This window comes from Corythoichthys intestinalis, chromosome 2, assembly GCF_030265065.1.
Source record: "Corythoichthys intestinalis isolate RoL2023-P3 chromosome 2, ASM3026506v1, whole genome shotgun sequence".
Taxonomy (NCBI): Eukaryota; Metazoa; Chordata; class Actinopteri; order Syngnathiformes; family Syngnathidae; genus Corythoichthys; species Corythoichthys intestinalis.
The window spans coordinates 75,008,194-75,035,803 of record NC_080396.1 but is presented as its reverse complement, the minus strand read 5'-3'; the positions used below and the strand labels follow the sequence as shown (position 1 = coordinate 75,035,803).

The window sequence follows — 27,610 nt, the reverse complement described above, 5'->3', positions numbered from 1 at the left end:
GTGTTTCAATGAAAGTTATTAGATTGAAATCCCATAGAAAAAATTTACTACTCATCTGTTGCTTAATCTCGTCTCGTGAGACAAATTTGATCATCTCAAATTTATCTGATTCTCTGCTTATTTGTTTCTGAGATTGTGCTCCTAAGGGTACTCTTAGGAGCAAGTGATGAGTCAAAATGAGCAAAGACATCATTGAGACAAAGGTGATTGATTTGAGAAAACCAGATTTTAGAAGAGAAATTTTCTTAATTAAAGAAATGGAGTTATACTTCTACAGCACCTTTCAGGCACTCAGAGCACTTTGACACTATACGCTCATCTACCTGCTGGTGACACAACAATGTAGAGTTCAGTGTCTTGCTCAAGGATACTTAGATGAATTTATCAGGACAGAGATTTGAACTCACAACCTCTGGGTTGGGGAATGACTTCTCTACCACTGAGCCACAAACGGGCTCAGATGCGCTAAGCTTGATGTGACACGGTAAAATGGCAAGCAACTTTAGAAAGCGCATGTAGCAGCGATGAAGAAAATTTACTTTATTTTGCTTAATTTAATTATTTATGTATTTCTTTGATATTTCAAAAAAACACTTCCAAATCACAGACTTGTTGCCTGTGAGCCAGTAGTTTTAGCGAGACATCGTCCGCCAGCGTGTTGCCTGTTTTGATTACGTCATCAAACAAGAGGACTAAGGTTCTTCACACTATTTTGTGCTAAACTTTCAGTCTTCAAAACCAAAAACCGATAATGCAGTCGTAGCGCTAGGCCGATAGTTTTCAGCACCAATTTTTCAGTCACATCTCAGATTTTTACATTGAACAAGATGAACCAAATGAACCAGACGTTATTTAATTATTTGACCCATTATAATATTTTCTCGGATTTTGGCATGAGATGATTCAAGATGTGATTGGACATGACTCAAAATGAGCAATTGCAGACTGGAAGGAGATTAAATTGAGAAATATTTGTGATGGACACAATATAAGGTTGCTCTGCGAGATCAGTAAAAGAGGCAGCTTTGAGGCAAGTTGAAGAAATAAAATACTTTGCTCATCCATATCTTTTAATGAGATATTACTGAGATTGTGACTCCAAGTAAGGACATAAAATTGAGACGCATTTGAGATCGACACAAGTACTCATACTCAGTTCTTGGTTGAAAGCAAAAAACCGGGCAGTAAGAATTTATTTTACGTAAATATTATGAACTATGATGCCAAACCAGTGGCAGCTATTTTCTCCCATTGATTTTTTTCACAACGTTTCAAAATGCATGCATGGTACGAAAAATATAATAATTACCTTGAATCCTCGAACAAATCACTCCTGAGACAATCCTTCTTGATAGTATGCGGTCCAGCTTTCGTACGTCTTAAATGTAAACCGCCCTTCAATCCTACCTACTTCTAATAAATGAAGCTGAGCCAAACAGCCCCCTACAGGCAGGCGGGGCGCAGTGAATGCCAAATTAGTCCAGTCAAGTAATTTTGATGTCTATGATCAGTAGTCTTGTATGTTGTGATGACAACATACAAATTAGACACTAGGCACAATGGACCCGCAATGAAAGGAAAACTACGGCGTCAGTCGAGGGACAAAAGGCACTCATTGGCTTGATCTGTAATCAATTTAAAACTCGCAATTGACACCTTGTGGTGTATTTAAATCACTACCTTAAATAGTTAAAGAGTGACACTGTGGAAGTACAGCAGGGTACCCATGTGAGGAGCCCCGCCCTGCGACGTCAACAACAATGACTAACTACTAGTTTATTTTTTGGTTTCAAATTTTACAAATTTGATTAAAATGAAAACTGAAGAGGGGTTTTAATATCAAATTATTAGAACTCGACTAACATATAACTTTTAAGAACTACATGTCTTTTTATCTGTGGTACCCTTTAATATTATGCAGCCTATGAAAGTATGCTTTTTTTGTTGTTGTTAGAATCATTCACGAAGATGGCTACACAGAGGAAGAATGCAGTCAATACAAAGTGGTGGTCTACAGCAACACCATCCAGTCCATAATTGCCATCGTCCGGGCAATGGGGCGCTTAAAGATAGACTTCGGCAACGGGTCCAGCGCGGTAACCTTTTTGAAAAAAACCCTCGAGATGCTTCTGACATACGTGTCGTGATCCGCACGCGACCGAATGGAATGCGTTTGTTCCCAGGATGACGCCCGGCAGCTGTTTGCGCTCGCCAGCTCGGCAGAGGAAGGGGCTATGTCGGCGGAACTCAGCGGAGTGATCCGTCGCCTGTGGGCAGACGGCGGCGTACAGGCCTGCTTTGACAGATCGCGGGAATATCAGCTCAACGACTCGGCTGCATAGTGAGCTTTTTCTTCTTCTCAACCTTAACTTTGTTCCGTTCTTCCTTTTGGCTCTTTATTGCTACGTTTGATCTCATCAGTTGTTTTTTTCTTCGACACTGGTGTGGTGTTTCCACTTGAACCCGAAGGAGACAAGATGTGTCTTGTTTTTTAAGGTCGCTGTGTGAGCTTGTTCCTCTTCTGATGACATTCCTATGCCAGAAGAGAGTGTGAAAATGCTGCTAGGAAAGCATGATTTAAAGCATTGATCTTTGAAGCAAAAACACTAATTGATTGCAATTTTTTTCCTGACTTCCAACACGCCCAAATCAACAAAGAGTGACCTGTAATCAACAGGTGTCCCTGAAATCCCCCCGAACCAACAAGATGTGACCTAACATGAATAGGAAGTTACCTTGAAATTCCCTCACCCACCCCCAATCAACAGGAAGTGACCTTTAATGAACGGGTGTCCTCGAAATGCTCCCAAATGAACTGGGAGTGACCCGATATCATTTGGAAGTGAACTCAAAATGCCTCCAAATCAACAGGAAGTGACCCTAAAATTACACCCCCCCCCATCAAAAAGAAGTGACTTTCAATCAACTGTTGTCCCTGACATGCCCCAAATCAACAGAAAGTGACCTTTAATCAACATGTATCCCAGAAATGCCCCAAATCAATAGGAGGTGACCTTTAATCAACTGATGTCCCCAAAATGTCGCTAATTAAGAGAAAGTGACCTAAAATCAACAGGAAGTGACCCTGAAATGCCCCAAATCAACAGGAAGTGATCCAAAAATTCCCCCTGATCGACAGACAGTGACCTGACATTAACAGGAAGTGACTCCGAAATGCCACTAAATACATAGGAAGGGACCCGTAATCAACAGGTGCCCCGAAATGCCCCCAAATCAACAGGAAGTGACCTGATATCAACAGGAAGTGACTCTGAAAACCTTTCCCGATCAACAGGAAGTGACCTTTAATCAACAGCTGTCCCAGAAATTCCCCAAATCAATAGGATGTGACCTTTAATCAACTGATGTCCCCAAAATGCCCCAAAGAAAGAGAAAGTGACCTAACATCAACAGGAAGTGACCCCAAAATGCCCCCAGACCAACAATAAGTGATCTGTAAAAACAAACAGGTGGAAGTGACCCTGAAATTCCCCCAAATCAACAGGAAGTGACCATTCATCAACTGATGTCCCCAAAATGCACCAAATCAAGAGAAAGGGACCTAATGGCAACAGGAAGTGACCCAGAAATGCCCCAAATCAACAGGAAGTGATCTGTTCTCAACACGTGTCCCCGAAATGCCCCCAAATCAACAGGACGTGACCTGTAATCAACAGGCAGTAACCCCTAAACTCCCTCAAATCGGCATCAATCATCTTTAATCGACTGATGTCCCCAAAGTGCCCTAAATCATCAGGAAGTGACTTAACATCAACAGGAAGTGACCCCAAAATGCCCCCAGACCAACAAGAGGTGACCTTTAAAAAAATCAATGGGAAGTGAACTGTAATCAACAGGAAGTGACCCGACATACCAACCATCACGGCAAAGCTACCATCGCAATTTCTCTAGAAATGGCATTTTCTTGTTTAAAATATTACTTTTGGTGGTAATGATCACAGCCAGCCTCTCCAGTTCAAATGAATTGGGTATATGTCGCAGAGTTAATGTCTTCAGTGGTTAACTTTCTCTTCTCTCCGACTGTCACAGCAATAATGTAAAAACCTATTTGTTCATTATAGTGGTTCACTTCTTTGTATAACAATTTCTAAATTTACAAAGGTTTTAGAATGGAATTTTTTTTTAGCACAAAAAGTCAGTATATCTGCAGGTTTGTGTCATGCTCACCCTGAAGAAAGACCATGTGACAAGGGGAGCATGGGAGTCCATCTGGTTTTCCTCAACTCGTAAAGAGACATTGTTTATCAGCCAGGATTTTGCAGCAGTCTGTGCTTCCAGAAGAAATATTCGCACATCTCTGCAAACATATTATATACTCGGAGATGCTGTATCTTGGGACCTGAGCTCATTTTGAACAAATTTCCTTTGCCGCAGCTACCTGAACGACTTGGAAAGGCTCTGCCAGCCCAACTACATCCCGACCCAACAGGATGTGCTCCGGACACGTGTCAAAACAACAGGCATTGTGGAAACTCACTTCACTTTTAAAGAGCTCTACTTCAAGTGAGTCAAACCTATACAGTAGTACATCGATATACCAAGTTAAGCTTCGGTACACGGAAAATTCATTTTAGAATGCTGAACCTAGATGGATTTTCTTACCTGCGAAGAAATGCCATCATCCATCCATCCGTCCGTCCGTCCGTCCGTCCGTTTGTCCGTCCGTCCATCCATCCGTCTGTCCGTCCGTTTGTCCGTCCATCCATCCATCCATCCATCCATCCATCCATCCATCCATCCATCCATCCATCCATCCATCCATCCATCCATCCATCCATCCATCCATCCATCTACTGCTTAGTCCAGGGTCGGGTTATGGAGGCAGCAGCATTAGCAGGGAAGCACAGATTTCCTTCTGCCCAGCCTCTTCAACCAGCTCCTCCAGTGTGATCCCTAGGCGTTCACACGCCAGCCGAGAGACATAGTATCTCCAGTGTGCCCTGTGTTGTTCACGGGGCCTCCCGCCGGTGGGACGTGCCCAGAACACCTCTCCATGTAGGCATTCAGGAGGCATCCGAATCAGATGCCCGAGCCACCTCAACTGGGTCCTCTGAACACGGACGAGTAGCGACTCAACACTGAGTCTTTCCATAATGGCCGGGCTTATCAACATGCCTCTAGGAGAGAGCCCGGACACCCTAAGGAGGAAACTCATTTCGGCCGCTTGTATCCAGGATCTTGTCCTTTCGGTCACAAGCCACCGCTCGTGGCCATAAGTGAGGGTAGGAACATAGATCAAGTGGTAAATTTAGGGCTTCGCCTTTCAGCTCAGCTCCTTATTTACCACTACGGATCGGTGCAGAGTCCGCATCACTGCAGACGCTACACTGATCCGCCTGTGATCTCCCGCTCCTTCCTACCCTCACTCGTTAGCAAGACTGCAGGATACTTGATCTCCTCCACTTGGGGCAGGATCTCATCCCTGACCCGGAGAGGGCACGCCACCCTCTTCCGACTGAGGACCATGGTCTCGGATTTGGAGGTGCTGAATATAAAGAATTATAATAGATAAAGAGTTATGTTTAAATAATGCCCTTCACTAATCCCCGGCATACGTCTATGGCAAGGATTCTTAACATGATTTTGATCGGACCACAGAGGTTCGGTGAGTAAGTCTAGAGTTATGCTTCTACGTTGAGGTGACGGCATAGCGACTACGGCGTCAAAGAGCATTCGATAGTTCTGTGGCAAGGGAACACGTTGCTCTGTAATTCACCGCCAAGCCACTAGAGGGCTGTGGCGTTGTGTGTGTACGGTTTGGGGGGACTCTTGTCGACTTCCTCTAGTTTTCGTCCGGTAACACAACAATGCCAAGAGAGAGGGAACACTTGAATGTGGATCTTCAGCTCATCAACATTGAACAACAAATGTTGATCATTCCTTAATGTCCATAACAAAGCGCGGGTCCTTTAAGAGGCAATCAGACTGGGGAGCGATGACGTAGCGGGAAGCTAGTAGAAATAACGGAGGAAGCGAAAGTTAGCGGTTGCATGTTGCGGTAGCCCACTTTTGTTTTGTTATTTGTTTATTTTATTGTTGCCACAATAAAGTGGGGAAAGCCATCATCAACTCCTCACCTACTTCCCCCCATCCGGGGCTATTATAATACAAATGTTGAGGCGCAGGTGACGCAGAAGACGGTTGCGGAGGTTGTCCGACTGTTGATGCCGCGCAGAGACTAGCAGTTAACGAATTCTAGCATTGGATAGCTGCGTTGTCCAGCGTTTTGTCTGATTTCTTTGCCATGTCCTACAACCAGCCAATGGGAAGCTTATGGAACTTCCCAAACTGCGTTGGAAGTCTTGATGGTAAACACATTATCATAAAAGCACCGAGGCACTCTCAGTCAGTGATGATGTATCAAGTGTGTGAACTGTCTGTAGTTGAAAAATTAAACATCAAAACAACTCTTTTGACACCAAATCTGTGCTTTATTCTTCATATACATGAAGTGTAAAATGTAAATAAGTCACAGACTCACAGCAAACATATGCACTATAAATGATAAAGGTTATCAACCAAAAATACGACATAAAGTGATAAAAAACTGGCAGTTTTTGGCCGACTGGCTAACAGCTTCGTTAGCCATTCGTTTCCGAAAAAACACATACTTCTCTTGGAGGTTCTTCCATTTTTTTCATGCAGTCGCTGACCTCCAAACCCGTATTTTCAGCTATCCCCTTCCACAAATTGCTTGCCATTTGGCAATCTTTATAATGTCTTGACAAGACATTGTAGAGGTTGTCGTACATGCGGACCTCTTCAATGATACTTTAGTCGGGTTGGTCCATTTTTGCGTGTAGCACAACTATTTTTGAAAATGGCGGTGATTTCGCGCTGAACCGGAAACAACAGTCTGAGCGGACCAATCACAGTCCATTTGCGTCACGTCAGCGCGTTCCCAGCTCAGGAAACTGTGGAGGTGCACGTCAGGCTGTGGCGGAGTGTCATAAATTGGGTCTGCCTTGCGACGTAGGTCGAAGCATAATTCAGCCATAAGGGGTTTGGCGAAGGTAAAGAAACGCAGAGCACTATTTTCATACGCTGATTAAGTCTAGGCAAAGTGGCATTTTAGACCAGGTTTTGGACTAGTTTGCACCCATTTTCAGCCTTAATCAATTTCCTTTAACTGTTACTCCTCGATCTGATGGGTGGAGGAACTGGTTTGCTCAGTGGAAGGTTGACTCGCACTTGGTAAGAGGGAATATAACAGACCAATGGGCAGTGTGGTCTCAAATTTTGACCTGTTAATAAAACATGCTTTCAAAATAAGAATAATTTTGAACAGGAATTTGCTAAATCATTAGCTTGCTAGCTTAGCTATATCAGTTTAGAACTGGAAAAAAATTGCTTTATTATCTAATTCCGAAGGGTTCGGTGAATGCACATGTGAAACTAGTAGGGTTCGGTACCACAAGGTTAAGAACCACTGGTCTATGGGTTCTCTATAAACCTATTATCTCGTTTTCTGCCAGGTTCATGGCAGCTGTGTGGGTAGCCCTCTACGGAACGCAATGGGGGTGGCAGGGGGGTAGTCTTCCCCTGGCTTCCAGCGCGGTCATGCGGTGCCCGTTCTGGGGGAGGGCTGGGTGCCCCGGGAGAGTATGGCGGGGCGTGCGAGGGGTGGTTTGGACACTGGCACTTGTCTCACCCTTTGGCGGAGCCCGACCCGCGGGAGTCTGGCTCTTAACTTTACCTTGCACTGTAAATATTCTTCAAGGGAATCTCGTACTCGAAAAAAAGAACAAATAAACAAAACAAAAAAAAATGAGACATTGGATTATTGGATTACCTCAAGATCTCTCACCGTACACGAGTGTGCCATGGCACACCGGTTGAAAAACACTGGTCTAAAGTACAGTTATATTAATGTTGTTGTACGGGATATTGTATATTTTTATATAAGACATTGGTAGGCTATTTTGAGCGTGTATAGTTAGGGTTCACAGAATGATTATTTGGAAAACCTTGAAGTTGTTACATTTATCATTATTAAAAACAGTGGGGCATCACAATACATTAGCCAGCATACAGTGGTATGAAAAAGTATCTGAACCTTTTGGATTTTCTAACATTTCTGCATAAAATCACCATCAATCTTTGTTAAAATCACACAGATGAAAAAAGGTGTCTGCAATAACTAAAACCACCCAAACATTGATAGGTTTTATGATGATAGTATGCAAACAATGACAGAAGGGGCAAAATAAGTAAGTGAACCATCACATTTAATATTTTGTAGCCCCCCCTTTGGCAGCAATAACTTCAACCAGGCGCTTGCTGTAGCTGCAGATCTGTCTAGTCCATCGAACAGGACTAATCTTGGCCCATTCTTCTCTACAAAACTGCTGTAGTTCAGTCAGATTCCTGGGATGTCTGGCATGAATCGCTGTCTTTAGGTCATGCCACAGCATTTCAATGGGGTTCAAGTCCGGACTTTGACTTGGCCAGTCCAGAACGTGTATTTTATTCTTCTGAAACCATTCTGAAGTTGATTTACTTCTGTGTTTTGGATCATTGTCTTGTTGCAGCATCCATCCTCTTTTTAGCTTCAATTGTCTGACAGCCAGCGTCAGGTCTTCCTGCAAAACATTCTGATAAACTTCTGAATGCATTCTTCCATTAATGATTGCAAGTTGTCCAGCCCCTGAGTGAGCAAAACAGCCCCAAATCATGATGCTCCCTCCAACATGCTTCACGGTGGGGATGAGGTGTTGATGTTGGTGAACTGTTCCATTTTTCCTCCACACATGATGTTGTGTGTTACTCCCAAACAATTCAACTTTGGTTTTACCAATCCACAAATTTTTTTGCCAAAACCTCTGTGGAGTGTCCAAGTGCCTTTTTGCGAACATGAAATGAGCAACAATGTTTTTTTAGACAGCAGTGGCTTCCTCTGTGGAGTCCTTCCATGAACACCATTCTTGGCCATAGTTTTACATGTAGTTGATGTGTGCGCAGAGATATTGGACTGTCCCAATGATTTCTGTAAGTCTTTAGCAGACACTCTAGGGTTGTTGTTTTTTTACCTCTCTGAGTATTCTGCCCTGAACTCTTGCTGTCATCTTTGGACGGCCACTGCTTGGGAAAGAAGCAACAGTGCCAAACTCTCTCCATTTGTAGACAACTTCTCTGAGTGTCGATTAATGAACCCCCAGATTTTTAGAGATGGTTTTGTATCCTTTCCCAACTTTCTACAACTCAACAATCCTTGATCGCAGGTCTTCAGACAGCTCTTTTCACCGAGCCAAGCACATTTCTTACCAGGTGTGTGTTTTATAGTGGGCAGGGCAGCTTGAATCCACTCATCAGTGACTGGCTACACACAATTGACTTAATGTATTTGGTAATAATTGGTTTTAGTTGCTCTTTAAGTCTCCTTAGGCAGAGGGTTCTTTTACTTATTTTCCCCCTTCTGTCATTGTTTGCATGCTATCCTCATTAAAATATGAAAACCTATAAATTTTTGGGTGGTTTTAGTTAAAGCAGACACTGTAATTTCATCTGTGGGATTTTGACAAAGATCATATCACATTTGATGGTGATTTTATGCAGAAATGTGAGAAATTCCAAAAGGTTCAAATATTTTTTCATACCACTGTATCTATACAGTATGTATCCATAAAAGTTTACAACTGCATATGTCGGGATCGGCTTGATATCGGTATCAGATTTTGGAGTTGGACAACATCGAGATATCAGTTATCGCTTAAAAAGTCATTATCGGACACTCAAGAAAAGACTTGATCCATTCAGTTTTTGCAGCTTTAAGTTATGTGTTGTGTATATGTGTATTTTTTTCGTTAACTGAATCCAATTTGGGTGGTGTGGCTAATATTCAGGTGCGCTATTAGCTGTGGGATTTTCAGCAATCGCCTAAAAGCTCGTTGGAACAGTCATATAAGGATACAGTTTCAATGGAATCGAAACTAAAAGGATATTTATGCAGCTTATGTTTCTGTCTCTCCAGGATGTTTGACGTGGGAGGTCAGCGCTCGGAGAGGAAGAAGTGGATCCATTGTTTTGAGGAAGTCACGGCCATCATTTTCTGCGTCGCTCTCAACGACTACGATCTTGTCTTGGCGGAGGATGAGGAGATGGTTTGTTAGTTTTCCTTCCTCTTCTTGGTTCTAAATGTTGTTCCGTTCTCTCTGGATGGTTATCTTTCCACTCAGAACCGCATGCATGAGAGCATGAAGCTGTTTGACTCTATCTGCAACAACAAGTGGTTCACAGACACCTCCATTATCCTCTTCCTTAACAAGAAGGACCTGTTTGAGGAGAAGATTGGCAAGAGTCCGCTCACAATCTGCTACCCAGAGTACACAGGTAGGATGACATCTTGTGTAATTATTAGTACAGTGCAGTGGCGATAGCTCTAAGACTGCAAGGGAAGCTTACTTCCCCCAAAATGTCAACAAAATAGGTGATCAAATGTACACTGTTGTGTGTACATGTCATTGAATAAATACATATGTGCTCCAACTTTTATTCAGAATTAGCTTCTTATCATTGGTTGGTCAGCTTACTTTTCATTCATTCAAGCAGCTTCATGGTCCTTTAAACAGTGTGGGACGCTGTGCGTCTCTAGAGTTAAGAGCACATTGTCTCACTGCAGCGAAACGAGGCGGGTCATTGGCTAAGGGCTGGATTTATCCTGCCCAATGGACACTGAGCTTCATTGAGGGTCTACAGGCAGAGGGCGGGACATTGAGATACCACAAAATGTACAGGAATGGACCTATAAGTACTGCAAAATTGCAGGGAAGTGACCCAAAATCAACAGGACGTGGCCCAGAAATGCCTTAAAATCAACAGAAAATGATCCAAAACGTACAGGAAGTGACACTGAAATATCCCAAAATGTACAGGAAGTGACCTGCAAGTACTGTAAAATTACAAGGAAGTGACCCAAAATGAACAGGAAGGGGCCAATGAACAGGTAGCGGCCTAGAAATGCCCTGAAAACAACAAGAAACGATCCAAAATGTACAGGTAGAGATCATGAGATACCATAAAATGTACAGGAAGTGACATTTAAGTACCTTAAAATTACAAGGAGGTGACCCCAAGTCAACAGGAAGGGACCAATACACAGGAATCAACCCAGAAATGCCCTAAAATCAACAGGAAACAAACCTAAATGAACAAGTAGAGACAAAGAGATACCCCTAAAGGTACAGGAAGTGACCAATAAACAGGACGCGGCCTGGAAATGCCCTAAAATCAACAGGAAAACCATCCAAAACGTACAGGAAGGGACAATAAAATACCAAAAAAAGTACAGGAAGTGACCAGTAAGTACTGTAAAATTACAAGGAAGTGACCCAAAATCGACAGAAGGGGGCCAATGAACAGGAAGCGGCCCGGAAATGCCCTAAAATCAGCAGGAAAACGATCCAAAATGAACAGGAAGTGACCTTGAAATACCCCAAAATGTACAAGAAGTGACCTGTAAGTACCTTAAAATTACAAGGAAGTGACCCAAAATAATCAGGAAGTGACCAATAAACAGGAAGTGGCCCAGAAAGGCCCTAAAATCAACAGGAGAAAATCTAAAATGTACAGGAAGTGACCTTTAAGTACCCTAAGCTTACAAGGAAGTGACCCAAAATCAACAGGAAGTGACCAATAATAAGGAAAATGCCCAAAACTGCCGTAGAATTAACAGGAAACAAACCAAAATGCACAGGAAGTACAAGGAAGTCACCCAAAATCAACAGGAAGTGAGCAATAAACAGGAAGCGGTCTGCAAATGCACTTAAATCAACAGCCAACAATCCAAAATGTACAGGAACTGACCTGTAAGTACCCTAAACATACAAGCAGTGTTGTTAATCTTACTGAAAAAAAGTAATTAATTATAGTTACAAATTACTTCTCCCAAAAAGTAATTGCATTAGTAACTCAATTACCTGAATGTAAGAGTAATTAGTTACTTGGCAAAGTAATTGGTGATAATTACTTTTTTTCCCCCCTCAATTAAAAAAAAAACAAAAAAAACATTGACTACACTATGTGAAGTTTTTTGTGAAGGTTTTTGGGTACAATTGGCCCGAGCCCAATTCTTTACCCTAATTTACTCTTTACCCTGAATCAACTGTTAAAAGTTGTTAGAATTGCTCCCATTATTGCATTAGTTCCCTTCTCTCTACTTTCGACATATGAAAGTTTTAAAACTGTTTCATCATTTAAAGATAGATTCAAGTCAAGATTTTGCCGATTTAGAAGTATTTTATATAAAAAGTTACTTAGGTTCGCTAGGAAGGTTCTCTACAACAGAGCCGTCCTAAAAAGTCTACTGCTTCAAGATGGCGGCTGTCTACTAACGCATTTAGTGCCATGTCTGTCATTTTGCATCTAGTTATATCTATATACAGTACATGTGATATCTACCATGTCTACCATATCTACCATAACATGCGGGCGTAGTTTGCAGGCTATCGGCTACAACATGTATTATTGGAGCTACCTAGCATCGCGTTTGCTCGGCGTCACAACTTTCTTGCCTCCTCCACACTCCTGCTCTGCTCTGTCGTCTCGGTGAGTCCGTCTCCCTCAGACTTTTCGACCAATATTGTAACGCATAGTAACGCATGCCTTTCCGTCCTCAGTAACGGTAACGGCGTTGCCAAGATGAGAAAAGTAATTAATTAGATTACCCACTACTGAAAAAAATAACGCCGTTAGTAACGCCGTTATATTGTAACGCCGTTATTAACAACACTGCATACAAGGAGGTGACCCAAAGAAAACAGGAAGTGACCAATGAACACGAAGTTTCCTAGGAGAGGTGTGCGCCACCTCCCAATCCAAATGGATTAGTCTTGTGCCATCAGTGGCAGCTAGTGAGTTAACTTACAGTGGTATGAAAAAGTATCTGAACCTTTTGGAATTTCTCACATTTCTGCATAAAATCACCATCAAATGTGAGCTCATCTTTGTTAAAATCACACAGATGAAAAAACATTGTCTGCTTTAACTAAAACCACCCAAACATTTATAGGTTTTCATATTTTAATGAAGATAGCATGCAAACAATGAAAGAAGGGGGGGGGGGAATAAGTAAGTGAACCCTTTGCCTAAGGAGACTTCAAGAGCAATTGAAATCATTTTTTCCCAAACAATTTAAGTTAGGTATGTGCCCAATAAATAATGAGTGGTTTAAAGCTGCCCTGTCCACTACAAAACACACATATGGTAAGAAATGTCTTGATGAGAAGCATTGTCTGATGTGCATCATTGCTCGGTCAAAAGAGCTGTCTGAACACCTGAGATCAAGGATTGTTGATTTGTATAATCCTGGGACAAGATTAAACAAAAACATCTCTAAAAGTTTGGATGTTCATCAATCAGTCAGAGAAGTTATCAACGAATGGAGAAAGTCTGGCACTGTTGCTTCTCTCCTAACGAGTGGCCGTCCACCAAATATGACGCCAAGAGTTCAGCGCAGAATACTCAGATAGGTAAAAAAGAAACCTAGTGTGTCTGCTAAAGACTTACAGAAATCACTGGCACAGTGCAATATCTATGTGCACACATCAACTATATGTAAAAGTATGGCAAATAATGGTGTTCATGGGCTGACTCCATGGAGGAAGCCACTGATGTCTTGAAAAAAACATTGTTGCTCGTTTAATGTTTGCAAAAAGGCACTTGGCTACTCCACAGACGTTTTGGGAAAAATATTTTGTGGACTGATGAAATCAAAGTTGAATTGTTTGGGAGTAAGACACAACGTCATGTTGGGAGGAAAAGTGGAACAGCTCACCAACATCAAGATGTGACATATTTATGTCACACTGCTGTTGCCATAGTGTGCACTTCCTGTGGGTATGGTATTACAGTATAAAAGGAATCTCTGTGATGTTTCTATATATATATACAGTGGGGAGAACAGGCAGTGTATCAAATACTTGTTCTCCCCACTGTATATATACTGAGAAGGACACTGAATAAAGAAGTGTTGTTCCATTCAAGTCTCGGCCTTACATGTACTTAGATTAAGGAAGTACATAACAAAAGTGGCGATCAACACCTCATCCCCACCGTGAAGCATGGTGGAAGGAGCATCATGATTTGGGGCTTTTTTGCTGCCTCAGGGCTTGGACAACTTGCAATCATTAATGGAAGAATTAATTCAAAAGTTTATCAGGATGTTTGGCAGGAAAACCTGAGGCCGTCTGTCAGACAGTTGAAGCTAAAAAGAGGATGGATGCTGCAACAAGACAATGACCCGAAACAAAGAAGTAAATCAACTTCAGAATGGTTTCAGGAGAACTAAATACACGTTCTGGAGTAGGCATGTGCCGGCATGAGATTTTGACGGTACGATAACCGTGAGCAAAAATACCGCGGTTTCACGGTATTGCAATTATAGCTCCAAAATGTGTTATTTTGAGATGTATGGGTTAAAAAAAAAAACTTTTTTCCATCGAGCAGGATTTTTTTAATTTTTCAGAACATAGTTACAAATGGGAACATGAATATATTATTAAAATAAATAAATGATCAATTTAAAAAAAAAGTATTTTAAATAAAATTAAAATATAACTTATAGAATATACCCACAGCCACAGCTAAAGTTGCTCAAGATAAGAGCTAGAACAAAACAATTTCTATAAAAAAGTAGTCTTCTGTCATTGTTTGCATACTATCTTCATTGAAATATGAAAACCAATAAATGCTTGGGTGGTTTTAGGTAAAGCAGACACTGTTTTTTCATCTGTGTGATTTTGATAAAGATCAGGTCACATTTGATGGTGATTTTATGCAGAAATGTGAGAAACTCCAAAAGGTTCAGATACTTTTTCATACCACTGTATTTGTCGAACAATAAACTGGCCCGGCCCACATGAAATACAATTGCCTTAACTGCGGCCGGCATTTGACGCGCCTGCCCTAAAAAGATTGATAACAGTGGAAAATGAAATCTTGTTGCCATCTGACTAGTGTTTTCCTGTTGAGCTGTTGAACATCCACTTATGGTGCTTGTTGATGTTACATCCTTAGTGACTCATAACCACAAACCAAACCAAGGCATAAAACAACAGTATGCCAGTTTTTACTGCCGCCACTTTTTTTGTGTGTGTTGCAAGGTGAGAACACGTACGAGGAGGCGGCCATGTTCATCCAGGGCCAGTTCGAAGACTTGAATAAACAAAAGGGCAGCAAGGAGATCTACACCCACTTCACATGTGCCACTGATACCAAGAACGTGCAGTTTGTGTTTGACGTCGTCACTGATGTTATCATCAAGCTCAACCTGACGGATATCGGGCTCTACTAAAAATGCAAAGGTCAGACCGGCGCCGACTTCTTGATATTTGCTTCCTTGATTTGTTGAATAATCAACAAATAATCAATTGTCAAATGATTCAACTATTTTGATCGTCGTTTAATTATTTAAAGACGTGGCCATTGTTTAAAAAAGAAATCTGACATTTTAGGCAGTTACTCATTACTTGAGTATTCATGACGTGGAACACCTTTTTACTTGAGTACATTTTTCAGATGACTACTTTTTCTTGATTATTATTATTTTGAAGTAACGCAAAAAAAAATACAATGGTAAAAATATTAAATATAATCAAATTTTAAGCAATTATGATATCAGTATTCTTTTCGCCAAATAGTTTTGTACTTGAGTACATTTTTCAGATGACTACTTTTACTTAAGTACTATTATTTTGAAGTAGGGCTAAATACATACCATTGTTTGGAAAAAAAAAAATCTGACATTTTAAGTATATACTCACTACTTGAGTAATCTTTTCAGCAAATTGTTTTGTACTTGAGTACATTTTTCAGATGACTACTTTTACTTGAGTAAGATTATTTTCAGTCACGCTAAAAGTATATACAGTGGTACCGCTACATACAAAATTAATTAGTTCCAGGACCTTTCTTGTAAATCAAAATGGTCGTATGTCGAGCTGGATTTTCCCGCAAGAATACATTATAATTCCATTAATTTGTTAAGCGCATCCCTCCTCCCGCAGCCCAGCAAAGGAGCCATCGTCACCCCCCCGGGATCCTGGGTGGTCCCCCAGGCCACCCGCGCTCCCATCAACGGCCCTCAGGAATGGGAATAGGGGACGCGCCACCAGCCCCACGCCCGCCCCCACCCCCATTTGCCCACCCGGCCCAAATGTTGATTCCAAGATACTTTATGATCCCTATTGGAATATTGTAATTTAGATTTTGATCTGCAGGATTCCATGAGTTTGTTGTTAAGGGCATTATAATTGATTTTGACCAATTTATAGCAAAGTCTGATATTTGTGAAAATTTCTTTATAAGTTCAAAAACCTCATGAAGGGAGGATTCTGGTTTTTCTAGATATAATAATATATCGTCTGCGTATAAGTTAATTTTATGCTCTGATGTTTGCGAGCGGATCCTTTTAATATTAGCATTTTGTCTTATTGCAATTGCCATAAAGTGGGTGAAAGTGAGCAGCCTTGTCGAGTTCCCCTTTGAAGACAGAAACTTTGTGAAATGACCCCATTCGTGTTGACAGTGGCATTTGGGGCATTGTAGAAAGTTTTTATCCAACGGATAAATGGCTCATCAAAGCCAAATTCTTTCAACATTTTTTCAAGAGAAAAATCCAGTTGACTCTGTCAAATGCTTTTTTCTGCGTCCAAAGAGAGGATAATTCCTTTATCTTTATTAGTTCTGTACCCTATTAATGAGATTTAACAGTCGTCTTATATTGTTTGTAGAGTTATGTCCTTCAATAAAGCCGGTCTTGTCATTATGGATTATAGTGGGAAGAATTTGTTCTAATCTAGCAGCTAAAGCCTTTGCAATAATTTTAATATCTGTGTTCATTAAGGATATTGGTCTATAGTTTGCTGGTTGGGTTAGATCTTTGGCACTGATTTCTTGTACCATTCAATAGAAAAGTGGTGCCAGCATATTCCAAAAGTGTTTAAGAGATGATGTCGAGAACCCGTGGGGCCCCGGTGCGCGACCTGTTGGCATGTCCTTAAGGGCATTCCATATTTGGGCGAGGGTTAGTGGGGTATCTAGCAATTATTTACTTTCTAAAGTTATTTGGGGGATGTGAAGATTGCTAACGAATAAGTCAATGTCTTCTTCGTTATGTTCATTTTCACCAAGTATAAGTTTTTGTAGTAGCTATAAAAAGTTTCGTTAATTTTTTCTGGTGATTGTGTTATTATGCCGGCTGAATCTTGTATTGTTGTAGTTAATGTTTTTCTTTGTTACGTTCAAGTTAGTTTGCTAAATATTATATAATAATAAGTTCTGAAATAAATAGCTCTAAACCTGACGAAGATGGCGATTTTTTTGGTGATGTTACCTCAATAATAATTGCCACATTAAAGGGATCCACAGATAGAAAGACATGTAGTTCTTAAAAGATAAATGTTAGTACAAGTTATACAAATTTGATATTAAAACCCTTCGTTTTCGTTTTAATAAAATTTGTAAAATTATTTTAACTAGTAGGTTGCCATTGTTGTTGACGTTGTAGGGCTGTGACGTCACATGGACATGCTGCCGGACGTCTACAGTTTCACTCTTTAACTACATAAACATGTCGTCGGTTCTGCCCTTCCAATTTGAACCCGAGCGGAATATTAATGAGAAGGACAGGCCTGTCGATATTTCACAAAACGAGCAGCAAAATATAAATGAACACAAAAAAACGGGATGAGAGGAGTAGCATACATTTGTCAAGTTCGCTAGTGACAGCTAGCACTCTCCTGCTCTAATGACGGAGCAGGCAAGTGTTTGATGTTTAAAAATGTTTGCAGATCTTCACGGTGAACTATTGTGTGATCCATCTAATTCCAATATTGTTATGGAGATAGTTAGCATCCAGAGCTGTCGTGTGTTTTCATATGATTAGGGCATACCATAGGAAGGAAAGCTTGCAAACAGTTTGCTGAAGACATGTCAACAAAGCAAATGGATTACTGGAACCATGTCCTATTGTCTGATGAGACAGGTGGGCTTTTTTGTTTACGGTATTCAGAATAGGCTTCCTCCAGGGGTGACAGCCATGCACACCAATTTGATGTAGAGTGCGACGTATGGTCTGAGCACTAACAGGCTGACCCCCACCTCTTCAATCTCTGCAGCAATATCGACAGCACTCCTGTAACGAGTCACATGACATTTTGGAGGGAGAATGACAAGCAGTGCTCAATTTGAAAATTTAGGGATGTATGTTGTTTCTAAGGGGTGTACTCACTTTTGTTGCCAGGGGTTTAGATATGAATGGCTATATTTTGAGTTATTTTGAGGAGGAAATAAATGAACTCTATTATATAAGCTGCACACTGACTACTTTTCATTGTGTCAAAGTGTCATTTTGTCAGTGTTGTCCCATGAAAAGATATACTTAAATATCTGCAGAAATGCGAGGGGTGTACTCACTTTTGCGTTACACTGTATTACTACCAAAGCATTAGAAATTGCAATCATTTTCTGGGAGAAATTGAGCATTATCTGACAGTACTTACTTTTGGCCTGCAGTGTAAGTACTATTATTTTTGAAGGGTTAGGGTTAGCTAACCCTAAACCCTAACGCTAAAAATATACCATTGTTAAAAAAAATTGGGTATTCTTTTCACCGAATACTTTTGTATTTGAGCACGTTTTAGATGACCTTCATTTAAGTAATATTATTTTGAAGCATTGCGACTCTCATATGAGCCATTTTTTTTACTACTTTTCCCACCTCTGAAAAAATTTTTGTGTATTGTTTCTTTGTTGCAGGCATCACAAAGTCATCTTGGCCCCTGCAGTGTCTGCATCAGGTGCAGTTTTTTTGTGTGTGTGTGATTTTTTTTTTTTTTTTAATGTTTTTTTTTACAAAAGGACTAAACTGTGGCATCCACCTTAAACGGGACTTTTTTCCTGATCCCTTTGAGTCTTTACCGAGTTCGAGGGATGAAGAAATCAGTTGAAAGCGGTTCGCCAAGTAATCACTGTATGTTCTTGTGGATATTTGCTTTTGGTGCTGATAAAGACACTGATGTACACTTTACAGAATAGCTGTCTTCATGTTTAAAATCTAATGTTTGAATTCTATGCTCAAGTGTTTTATTGCAACTGTTTGTAATTCATTAACGTTGGAATGTATGAACTTTTGCAGAAGCTTACAGTACTAAATTCCACGTTTTATGATACTGACCATCACACGTGGAGATTAAGGGTAGCCAGGCGGGGCAGTGCACACCACCCCCCAGGGCCGAAAAATGTCATAACATGTAATTGAGTGTCCGATATATGAATTTAAAATAAAGACCTGGCCGGTAAAATGTTGTCAATAAAAGTTGTAAAGCGATAAAACAAACAAAAATGAATGAAAATGAACACGAATTCTACAAAGTATTTCATTTTTATTGCCGACACTGAGTTTCGGTGTCATCCCTCCCTCCAACAGAAATCAAACTCCGCCTATGCTGACCGTCTCTTCACGTTCATAAAGGGAGATTACGACACACGTCCAGTCTTGTTATTCACATAGTCGGTTCACTGTTGTGGCATATTCATAGCATAAATGCTAATTGACGCACAAGATCGGTGGTGTCCAAACGTTTTTCTCCGTGGCAAATCAAAGGACGCGATGGCTAAATTTAATCAGATCACGTGATCGGAAATTGGGCCCATACATGTAATTTTCAGGGGGTTTGGAATCAGGTGAAAAAGATTTTTAAAGCCTGGCCTACTAATTTCAACCCGATGAAGCAACTGAAACTAACATGCGTTGGCTGTGCGGTAAAACCTGAAAGGGAAACGCAACTGAAAAGAAAGAGCGGCTGGCCTGACCATTGAGTTAGAAAATGTGGCTCACTTCAGACAGCAAGCATACAACAATAACATAGGGATTGCGCAAAAGGTTTTATTGAACACACACACAAAAAAACACGCGATCGCGAAAAAGGAGAAACAAAAAGGGTCCGTGACAGTAGGTCAGGATCAATAAAAAAAAAAAAAAAAAAAAAAAACGAGGGAAGACCGCGGTGAGTCAAGCACACGAAAAAAAGGCAATGATGCAACTAGCAACAAAGGGCTATACAAACTGTCAGATAGCAGCAAGTCAGTATCTCAGCAAGCCGCCTAGGATCGGTTTAAAGACACTGAAAGAACTCATCCCACAGCTCTGTAACAAAACATTTTGACCAGCAGCAGCATGTGACAAAATCATGCCAGTCGTCATACTCGCGTTGCTTGCTAGCAAGCACAGCTGTTCTCACAGTCCAGCCCAACCGTGTCATCACCCCCAACGTGCATTGCGTGCGTAAAACATGGCACCCTCCATAGGTCAAAACATTTCCTAAATATTATGGATTTTTAAATCAATCGCAATAATATACCGTATTGGCCCGTATATAAGACGGCCCTGATTATAAGACGACCCCCTCTTTTTTAAGACTCAAGTTTGAAAAAAGACTTTTTGAACACCAAATTAATTTTTACACAGAAAATAATTACAGTACATCTGAAACAAATGATTATAACAATATATTTGAGAGAAAAAGCATGTTATTTTGCCTCATTCAAATCTTAATATCTGAACATTTAAATACAGTATGTAAGCTAAAGTGCAATCACATTTGTAAATGAATGGCTTCTGGTTTTTGAAATGTAAATAAACAGATATATTGGGATAAAACAACAAAATAACTGCATTAACTACTAAAATGAAGTCTAACTGTAACTGTAGTCTTGAAACAAATCTGAATAAGGAAAAACATTGCACTAAAATAATGCAAACTGGTTAAACTAGTAGCTGAGATCTGTCAAGACAGAACATCGCTTCAATGATATCTGGCACCATCTGGCGTAGTGAATGGGGAGAGTAGCTGAGATCTGTCATAACAGAACTTCGCTTCAATGATATCTGGCGTCATCTAGCATCGTGAACGGGTATAATGTCTAGACAGCGAATATAAGACGACCGCCTCTTTTGCAATCTTATTTCAATGCAAAAAACACCGTCTTATATTCGGGCCAATACGGTATGTGATTCTAATAACATATTTTAGTAAAAGAGAACATTTGTGGTTTATTAGAGTCTACAAGTCTTGAAGTCCGAGGTTCCCTTTAAGTACTGTGGTACCTCGACATACGAATGCATCTTTAAACGAAATAATCAGTTTACGAAAGGTTTTTTCTAGGGGTGTCCCGATCTGATCACGTGATCGGAAATTAGGCCAATCGCGCCATTTTTCAGAGGATCGGAATCTGGTGAAAAGGATTGGGTTTTTAATTAAAAAGTATATTTGTTTTTGTGTGTCATGCTCATACAGCCTTTCACTCTTGCTCCTGCTGGTTTTTTTGGTCATTAGTGCAGCTGGAGTTTGCTAGTTAAAATTAACCATAATTGACAGGTTTGTAGCTTTGATCTGGCAAGTGAAGGCTTTGTAGCTCGACAATCAATGGCACGAATGTGTCAATCATCTTTTAGTTAATCTTCTTTGTCTAGAGGCTTTTGTCCTCAGAGTGAGCCATAGACTTCACTATCAGTTGATGGGAAACACGGCGTCATGTGGCAGTTCGTCTAGTGCAGGGGTCTGCAACCTTGGTCCTTGAGAGCCGCTATCCAGCTTGTTTTCCATGTCTCCCTCTTTTAACACAAATGAAACAAATGATCAGCTCATCAGCAAGCTCTGCAGGAGCCTGATAATGAGCCTGATTATTTGATTCAGGTGTGTTAAAGGAGGGAGACATAGAAAACAGGCTGGATAGCGGCTCTCGGGGACCAGGCTTGCAGACCCCTGGTCTAGTGACAGTGACAGCTGTAGGCTGTGCACTGTCGCTGCATGCAGGTGGCGTTCATGACCGTACTGTTTAGTAACATTAACTAACACCACAAGGACCATGTTATTTTTTTCTACATTGATGGTAGGTATATTGTTTATCGATATACTGTATTAGCTGCAATCAGTCACAAGTCCTCAGAAGAAAACGAACAAATCTGTTACGGTTCGCGAATGCGGAAGGAAGCAGGCAAAAATAACAGAGGGATTCCGTAAAAGGGTTGATTGACATGCGATCACAAAAATGGAGACAGAAAAAGGGTCTGTGACAGTAGGTAGGGATCAATTTAAAAAAACAAAAAAACAAACCCGGGAACACCACGGTGAGAGGCAGACAAACGAAATAACCAAAGCAAGGATGCGACCACAAACTGTCAAATGGCAGAAAGTCTAATATCTCGGCAACCCGCCTAGGATTGGTTTAAAGACATTGCTGATAAGTTTGAATTGGATGCAGGTACGACGTTGGGAACTCATCCCACAGCTCTGTAAAAAAACAATCTGACCAGCAGCGGAATGTCACTAAATAATGACAGTCGTCATACTAGCTTCGCTAGTATAGAGCACAGCTATTCTCCCAGTCCAGTCATCCACGTCATCGTGCATTGCGTGCGTAAAACATGGCGCACCATCGTAGGTCAAAACATGTACTAAATATTATAGATTTTTAAATCAATGGCAATATTTTATGTTTCTAATAACATATGGCGGAAAACACTCAGGTGACTTGAAGTTCAGATCTGAGAAATTTTAAACAGCAAAACCCTAATTGGAGGTGACAGCATGCGAGAGCATAATTAAACACGCCATGATTTTAACGAGATATTATTGCGTACTTACCTTGTTTCGATCCAAAAACTCCATGTAGCATGTATCATCGAGTGTCAAGACACAGATGTGAATGGCCACAGCCGGATTTTTGGGAGATTTTATGGGTGAAACATGGTAATATAACAGGGGTCGCGATGCAGAAATCGCAGACATCAAGGAGTCGTCGAGATGTTCTTTTTCATATATTTAAGCTTTTAAATGTTTTGGGTTTTTTTTATTCAATCTTTCTTTGTTTGGATTGATTATTATTATTTATCATCTAACATATCGGGAAACATGCGACAGTAACAAAAAAAAAAAAAATTAAGCCAAAGTTATGAGGTAGATATCCGTGACTTATTTACAGACACCATTTTTTTCATTGTGACGTAATTTGATTAAAAGTTTAAAATATATGAGTGAATAATTTTTTTAAGTATTTTTTTTTTTAAACGAAATATCATACATCAATTAATTATTCGAAGCTAAAAATGACAGACATTTTGAATGATAAATATGATTACTTACCTTCTTTATAGGGCTGGGTTGAAACAAAAGCGGTTGCGCGACGTCTGTAAGCAGGGCTTTCCAGGGTAAAACGGACAAATTAAAAATAGTTTGCGGGCTTAATGCGCCATGAATCTGCTATGGCAGCATATAGACACATTGTTCTATCAAACACAATAGTTGTTTTGGCTTAAAAAAGAGCAGTTTGTTTTAAAGAGGGGTGCAAGAGCAGAAACTGCTTTATCAGTCTTGTCTGTGTTTTCCACCATATTCTAGTAAAAGACAACAATTGTGGCTTATTAGAGCTTACAAGTCTTTAAGTTCGTGGTTCCCTTTAAGAAAAAAGTTAGGTGCACCAGTGCAACCAATACAAAAAGTACCGTAAATTTTGGACTATAAACTGCTACTTTTCCCCCTCATTTTGAATCATGCGGCTTATAGTCCAGTGCGGCCTATTTGTTGATTTATTTGGGTTATTAGGTAAAACTTTATTTGACTGTTGTGTCATAAGACTGTCATAAAACCGTCATCATTATGACACGGTCATGGGCATTAATAAATGCTTATGACAGATGTCATTAAGTGTCATCTGGCAAATTTTGTCACTAACTCTATTTTTGTCCAGCTCGGATTTTCTGCATCCATTCAAAAGTGAGATAATTATAAGAAAAAAATCATGATACGAATTCCAATTCGTATCTTGAGGTACCACTGTACTTAATTGCCATTAATACTGTTTATAAGTGGAAATAAGTACATTCGCGAGTCCTCTTTTATGATAATTTTTAAAAAGTTTTTCCATGGTCATTTATTAGTTGTACTTGGATGTTGCATGAATGTTTTTACTCTTACAGTGGTGTTATTTTTAAGGGTTATGGCTGATTTCTGGCTGGTTTTCTGTATTTTCAATGGCATCAGAACACAATTTGTGTTTGGTAGCCACCTCAAAGCCTTGTGACTGAGATGTATTTTGGATTGACTGGTAGGAATGTTAATAAACTGTCATCAACGGACTAATCCAAACATTTTGCATCACTCTTTCTTATATCGCCCCCAGACTAAGAAAAACTAGAGCGTTTAACTGACAACCCATTGTTGTCCAACTCCAAAATCCGATACCGATATCAAGCCAATACCGATATGTGCGTTTGCAACGGGCGGTGGAGCAGTTTTCTTTGCATTTGGGTGATTTTAGGGAGGTTTGACTCCCCCCAAAAAATAAAATTCTGGCTCCGTGGCAACCTTTATGTCAATGAGATACAGCAAGAAAATTCTAGCCACTTTCACCCCCGTTCATAACCCAGCATACATACTGGCGCAAAACTGATATCGATATTTTCCAGTACTGTATTATTTTAAAGTGCATATGACATGACAAAAAAAACAACATAAATAGCCTTATCATTGGCATTAAAATCATATTTTGAGATGATTCAACGATATACAACAATTTGGCAAAGCGCAGATTACGAGAAATGCGTCTTTAAATCTGCTGTTTGCTCCTCCTGTCATTATAGCGCTCTGGCGCCTCCATCCTGGTGATGCAACATACAATGAGTGATTTCAGCAGATTTAGCATTGAGCCCAATGGAGGAGGAAGCGTTTTACAGCGATTCTGTTTCGAGTGTGGATTTTTCGAAAATATTGTCGATACAGTATAATTATGTGACATACAGCCATATATGTTTGGGTCGTATTTTGAGGAGGAGGATGAATCAGATGTCTAGAGCAGACTGCAAAATGTCATCCTTGTTTTTATCTCTCTACTCCAATATTTTTACAGGATATTCTTTGTATCTAAGTAATTTTTCCCCAATTGCTATATAAATTTCATGGTCATGACAAATAACAGTCCTGTGCTAAATGGAACATGAAATATTAAAAATGCATTTATTCAGTATGACACGGCTAAATTACTTTATAATAGTCTAAACTGCCGACTTCTTAAACCTTCTGAAGGGTGTTTTAGTCTAGCTGTTGTCATTTCCCTGCGGGACTAGGAGACGGAGGAAAGAGTGTAAACAAAACAGGATGCGTGAAAGCTAGCCTACATGCTAACCTGAACCGAGCGGCTCTTCCAAGTCTCTTCCTCTCAAACACGAAAATTCACACCAAACTACCCCAACTCATGTCGCACACGGTAGCGGGAGTGAATGCCTTCACCGATCAGCCAGTCTCCTGCAGCAAGCAAATTTCAGTGGACTATTACAGCTCAACATTCCCTACTGCGGACCCGGACAGAAGTCCCACGGGAGTGCTCGTCGCCGAGAGTGCAGCAGGGGAACGAACGCCAAAAATGGCTCATTCTCAGTGGATAAACCTGCCAACATCAGGCGGCTTGTCACACGCCACGGTTGCCGGCCGATGAATGCAAGCACGCCCTAATTCACTGGCAGACGGCAAACATTTGCCACGTTTACATGGAGCCAAATATTCCACTTACAATCGGAATATTTGTTCAAACCGAATACCGTAAATTCCGGATTACAAGCCGCTACTTTTTTCCCTCATTTTGAATCCTGCGGCGTATGCAATGATGCGGCCAATTTATCAATTTTTCTAACGACCGCCAGGAGCGCTCGAGCATAAAATGCAAGCATAAGACACGTGGAATATGTGTGTCGAGGAAGACGTTAGTTGGCATTCTTACCCGTATTTTAAGTTTGTGCTTTGTGCACTAATAAAAGTAGCAGACCCTCATCTTTGTGCATTAGTAGAATTAGCATAGCCTGGTACTCCAGACTCACCGCTGTTCCAGCTATTGAGTCTGGCCACCATTAAGCGGATAAAATTTTCAGAGCGGAGCAGGCCACAGCAAACAGACAGCGGAGTGGACCAATCAGCGACGGGCGGGACGAGGGACTTGCGCGCGGAAGTAAACATACGAGGAGAGCGGCGTTCATTCAACATGGCTAGCGCGAGACAGACTGTTGTCACTGACTTGTGTCGATGTGTTTTTGGTAATTTAAAACTGATTTTACCGTGGATTGGAACATATTTTCGGCTCTCCTGTTCGCCATCTGTGTTTTGGAGACGACTTCCGACGCGGAAGAGTGACACCGCTCGTTAAGAGCACGTCACGCAAATAAACGAATCTATCGATTGATTTTGTACTTGCTCGAGAGGGCGTTAATGGGCTGGGTCTCAGACTTCTCTCAGTGTTTGAAAAATACACGGAGAACAATCTGGCCGTGCCAGGCAAGAATTAGCATACCCGCATCATGCTAGAAGAAATGGATATGATGTGCCGAGTTGAATTGAAGGCTTGGATGGCCAGCGGCATCAGATCGTTTACAAAAGTGGTCGTATGCGAAGACCAACTTTTGCAAAAGTCTGACAGCGTGGAGCAGCGTGAAAAAAATCCACCATCACCAACGGGTTTCGAAAAGCCGGTCTGCTGCGTGATGAAGAGGACGACACGCTAAGGAGTGAGCTTGAGGAGTCAGCTAAGTGCCGTGTTGGTGGCGCTGTTTGGAAAGAAAAGTTAAGGTATTGTAACGATGACAAATAGTAACCCGTTAAGTTAGGTTGCAATTCTTTATTTTGGAAACTCGTCGAACAACACACGACTGCTGCCTCTAGCAGCCGACGCACACACACAGACACACCCGCAACAACAACGACAGCACGTCTCTTGCTCTTCCGCACCTCCCTTACCTGTAAGTCACGCGCTGTATCATAACCCGATTTGTTAAAATATGGTATTTAAACTTGGAAAACTGTGTATTTCTTTATAAATATTTCAGTTTAATATGTGGGCACACGCGGCTTATAGGCAGGAGAGGCTTATGTATGTACAAAATGCTTTTTCCTTTAAAAATGTACTGGGTGAGGCTTGTAATCCGGGGCGCTCAATGGTCCGGAATTTACGGTAAATGTGTTCCATATAAACACCTCATTCGGAATGAACAGGCCCAAACCGAATGGAATTTCATTCCGATTCACAGGGGTGGAATATTCCTTTTCCCAAACCGATTAGAAGTAAAATTATATCATGTAAACAGGGAAGCGGAATGGTGTCTGGTTGCGTTCTTTCTGCACATGCTCCGTACTGACGTGGTGACGTCACTTGGTGACGTAAGTAACGTCACTTGCAACATGGCTTCCAAGCACACGCACGGCGCACCTAATTGGAGTCCGGCGGAAAGTTTATATCCATGAATCCCTCCACCAGCCCACACAACTTTTTAAATGAACGGCGTGTCATTCTGAAGTTTTGTTTCCACTCGAAAAGTTAAAACCGCAGCTGATCTGACGATCGATCTCCATGTTTTGCAACGTGACGTTTTGTTTTGATTAATCTGCGCATGTCAGACGGCAGTTGTCAAACGTCCTTTCGGAATAAAGGCAGGCACATGTAAACGCTGGATCGGAATAGATGAAGTGACATGTAAACAGCTGATCTGAAATTTCCATTCGGAATGATTTGAATCGGTATGAATCAAAGTCAGCATGTAAACGTGGCTAGT

At 40.9% G+C, this 27,610-nt stretch overlaps 1 protein-coding gene across 1 annotated transcript in view; it reads left to right on the top strand.

Moving 5' to 3' along the window:
- gnai3 (guanine nucleotide binding protein (G protein), alpha inhibiting activity polypeptide 3) overlaps positions 1-18,868 on the top strand; it is a 35,764-nt gene extending 16,896 nt beyond the window's left edge. The window contains exons 3-9 of the mRNA XM_057823848.1: positions 1,955-2,096; positions 2,184-2,341; positions 4,396-4,524; positions 9,992-10,121; positions 10,197-10,350; positions 15,120-15,320; positions 18,775-18,868. Of these exons, the coding sequence (XP_057679831.1) occupies positions 1,955-2,096; positions 2,184-2,341; positions 4,396-4,524; positions 9,992-10,121; positions 10,197-10,350; positions 15,120-15,310 (904 nt within the window). The 3' untranslated portion in view covers positions 15,311-15,320; positions 18,775-18,868. The remainder of the gene's footprint in view (positions 1-1,954; positions 2,097-2,183; positions 2,342-4,395; positions 4,525-9,991; positions 10,122-10,196; positions 10,351-15,119; positions 15,321-18,774) is intronic.
- The last annotated feature ends 8,742 nt before the right edge of the window (positions 18,869-27,610 follow it).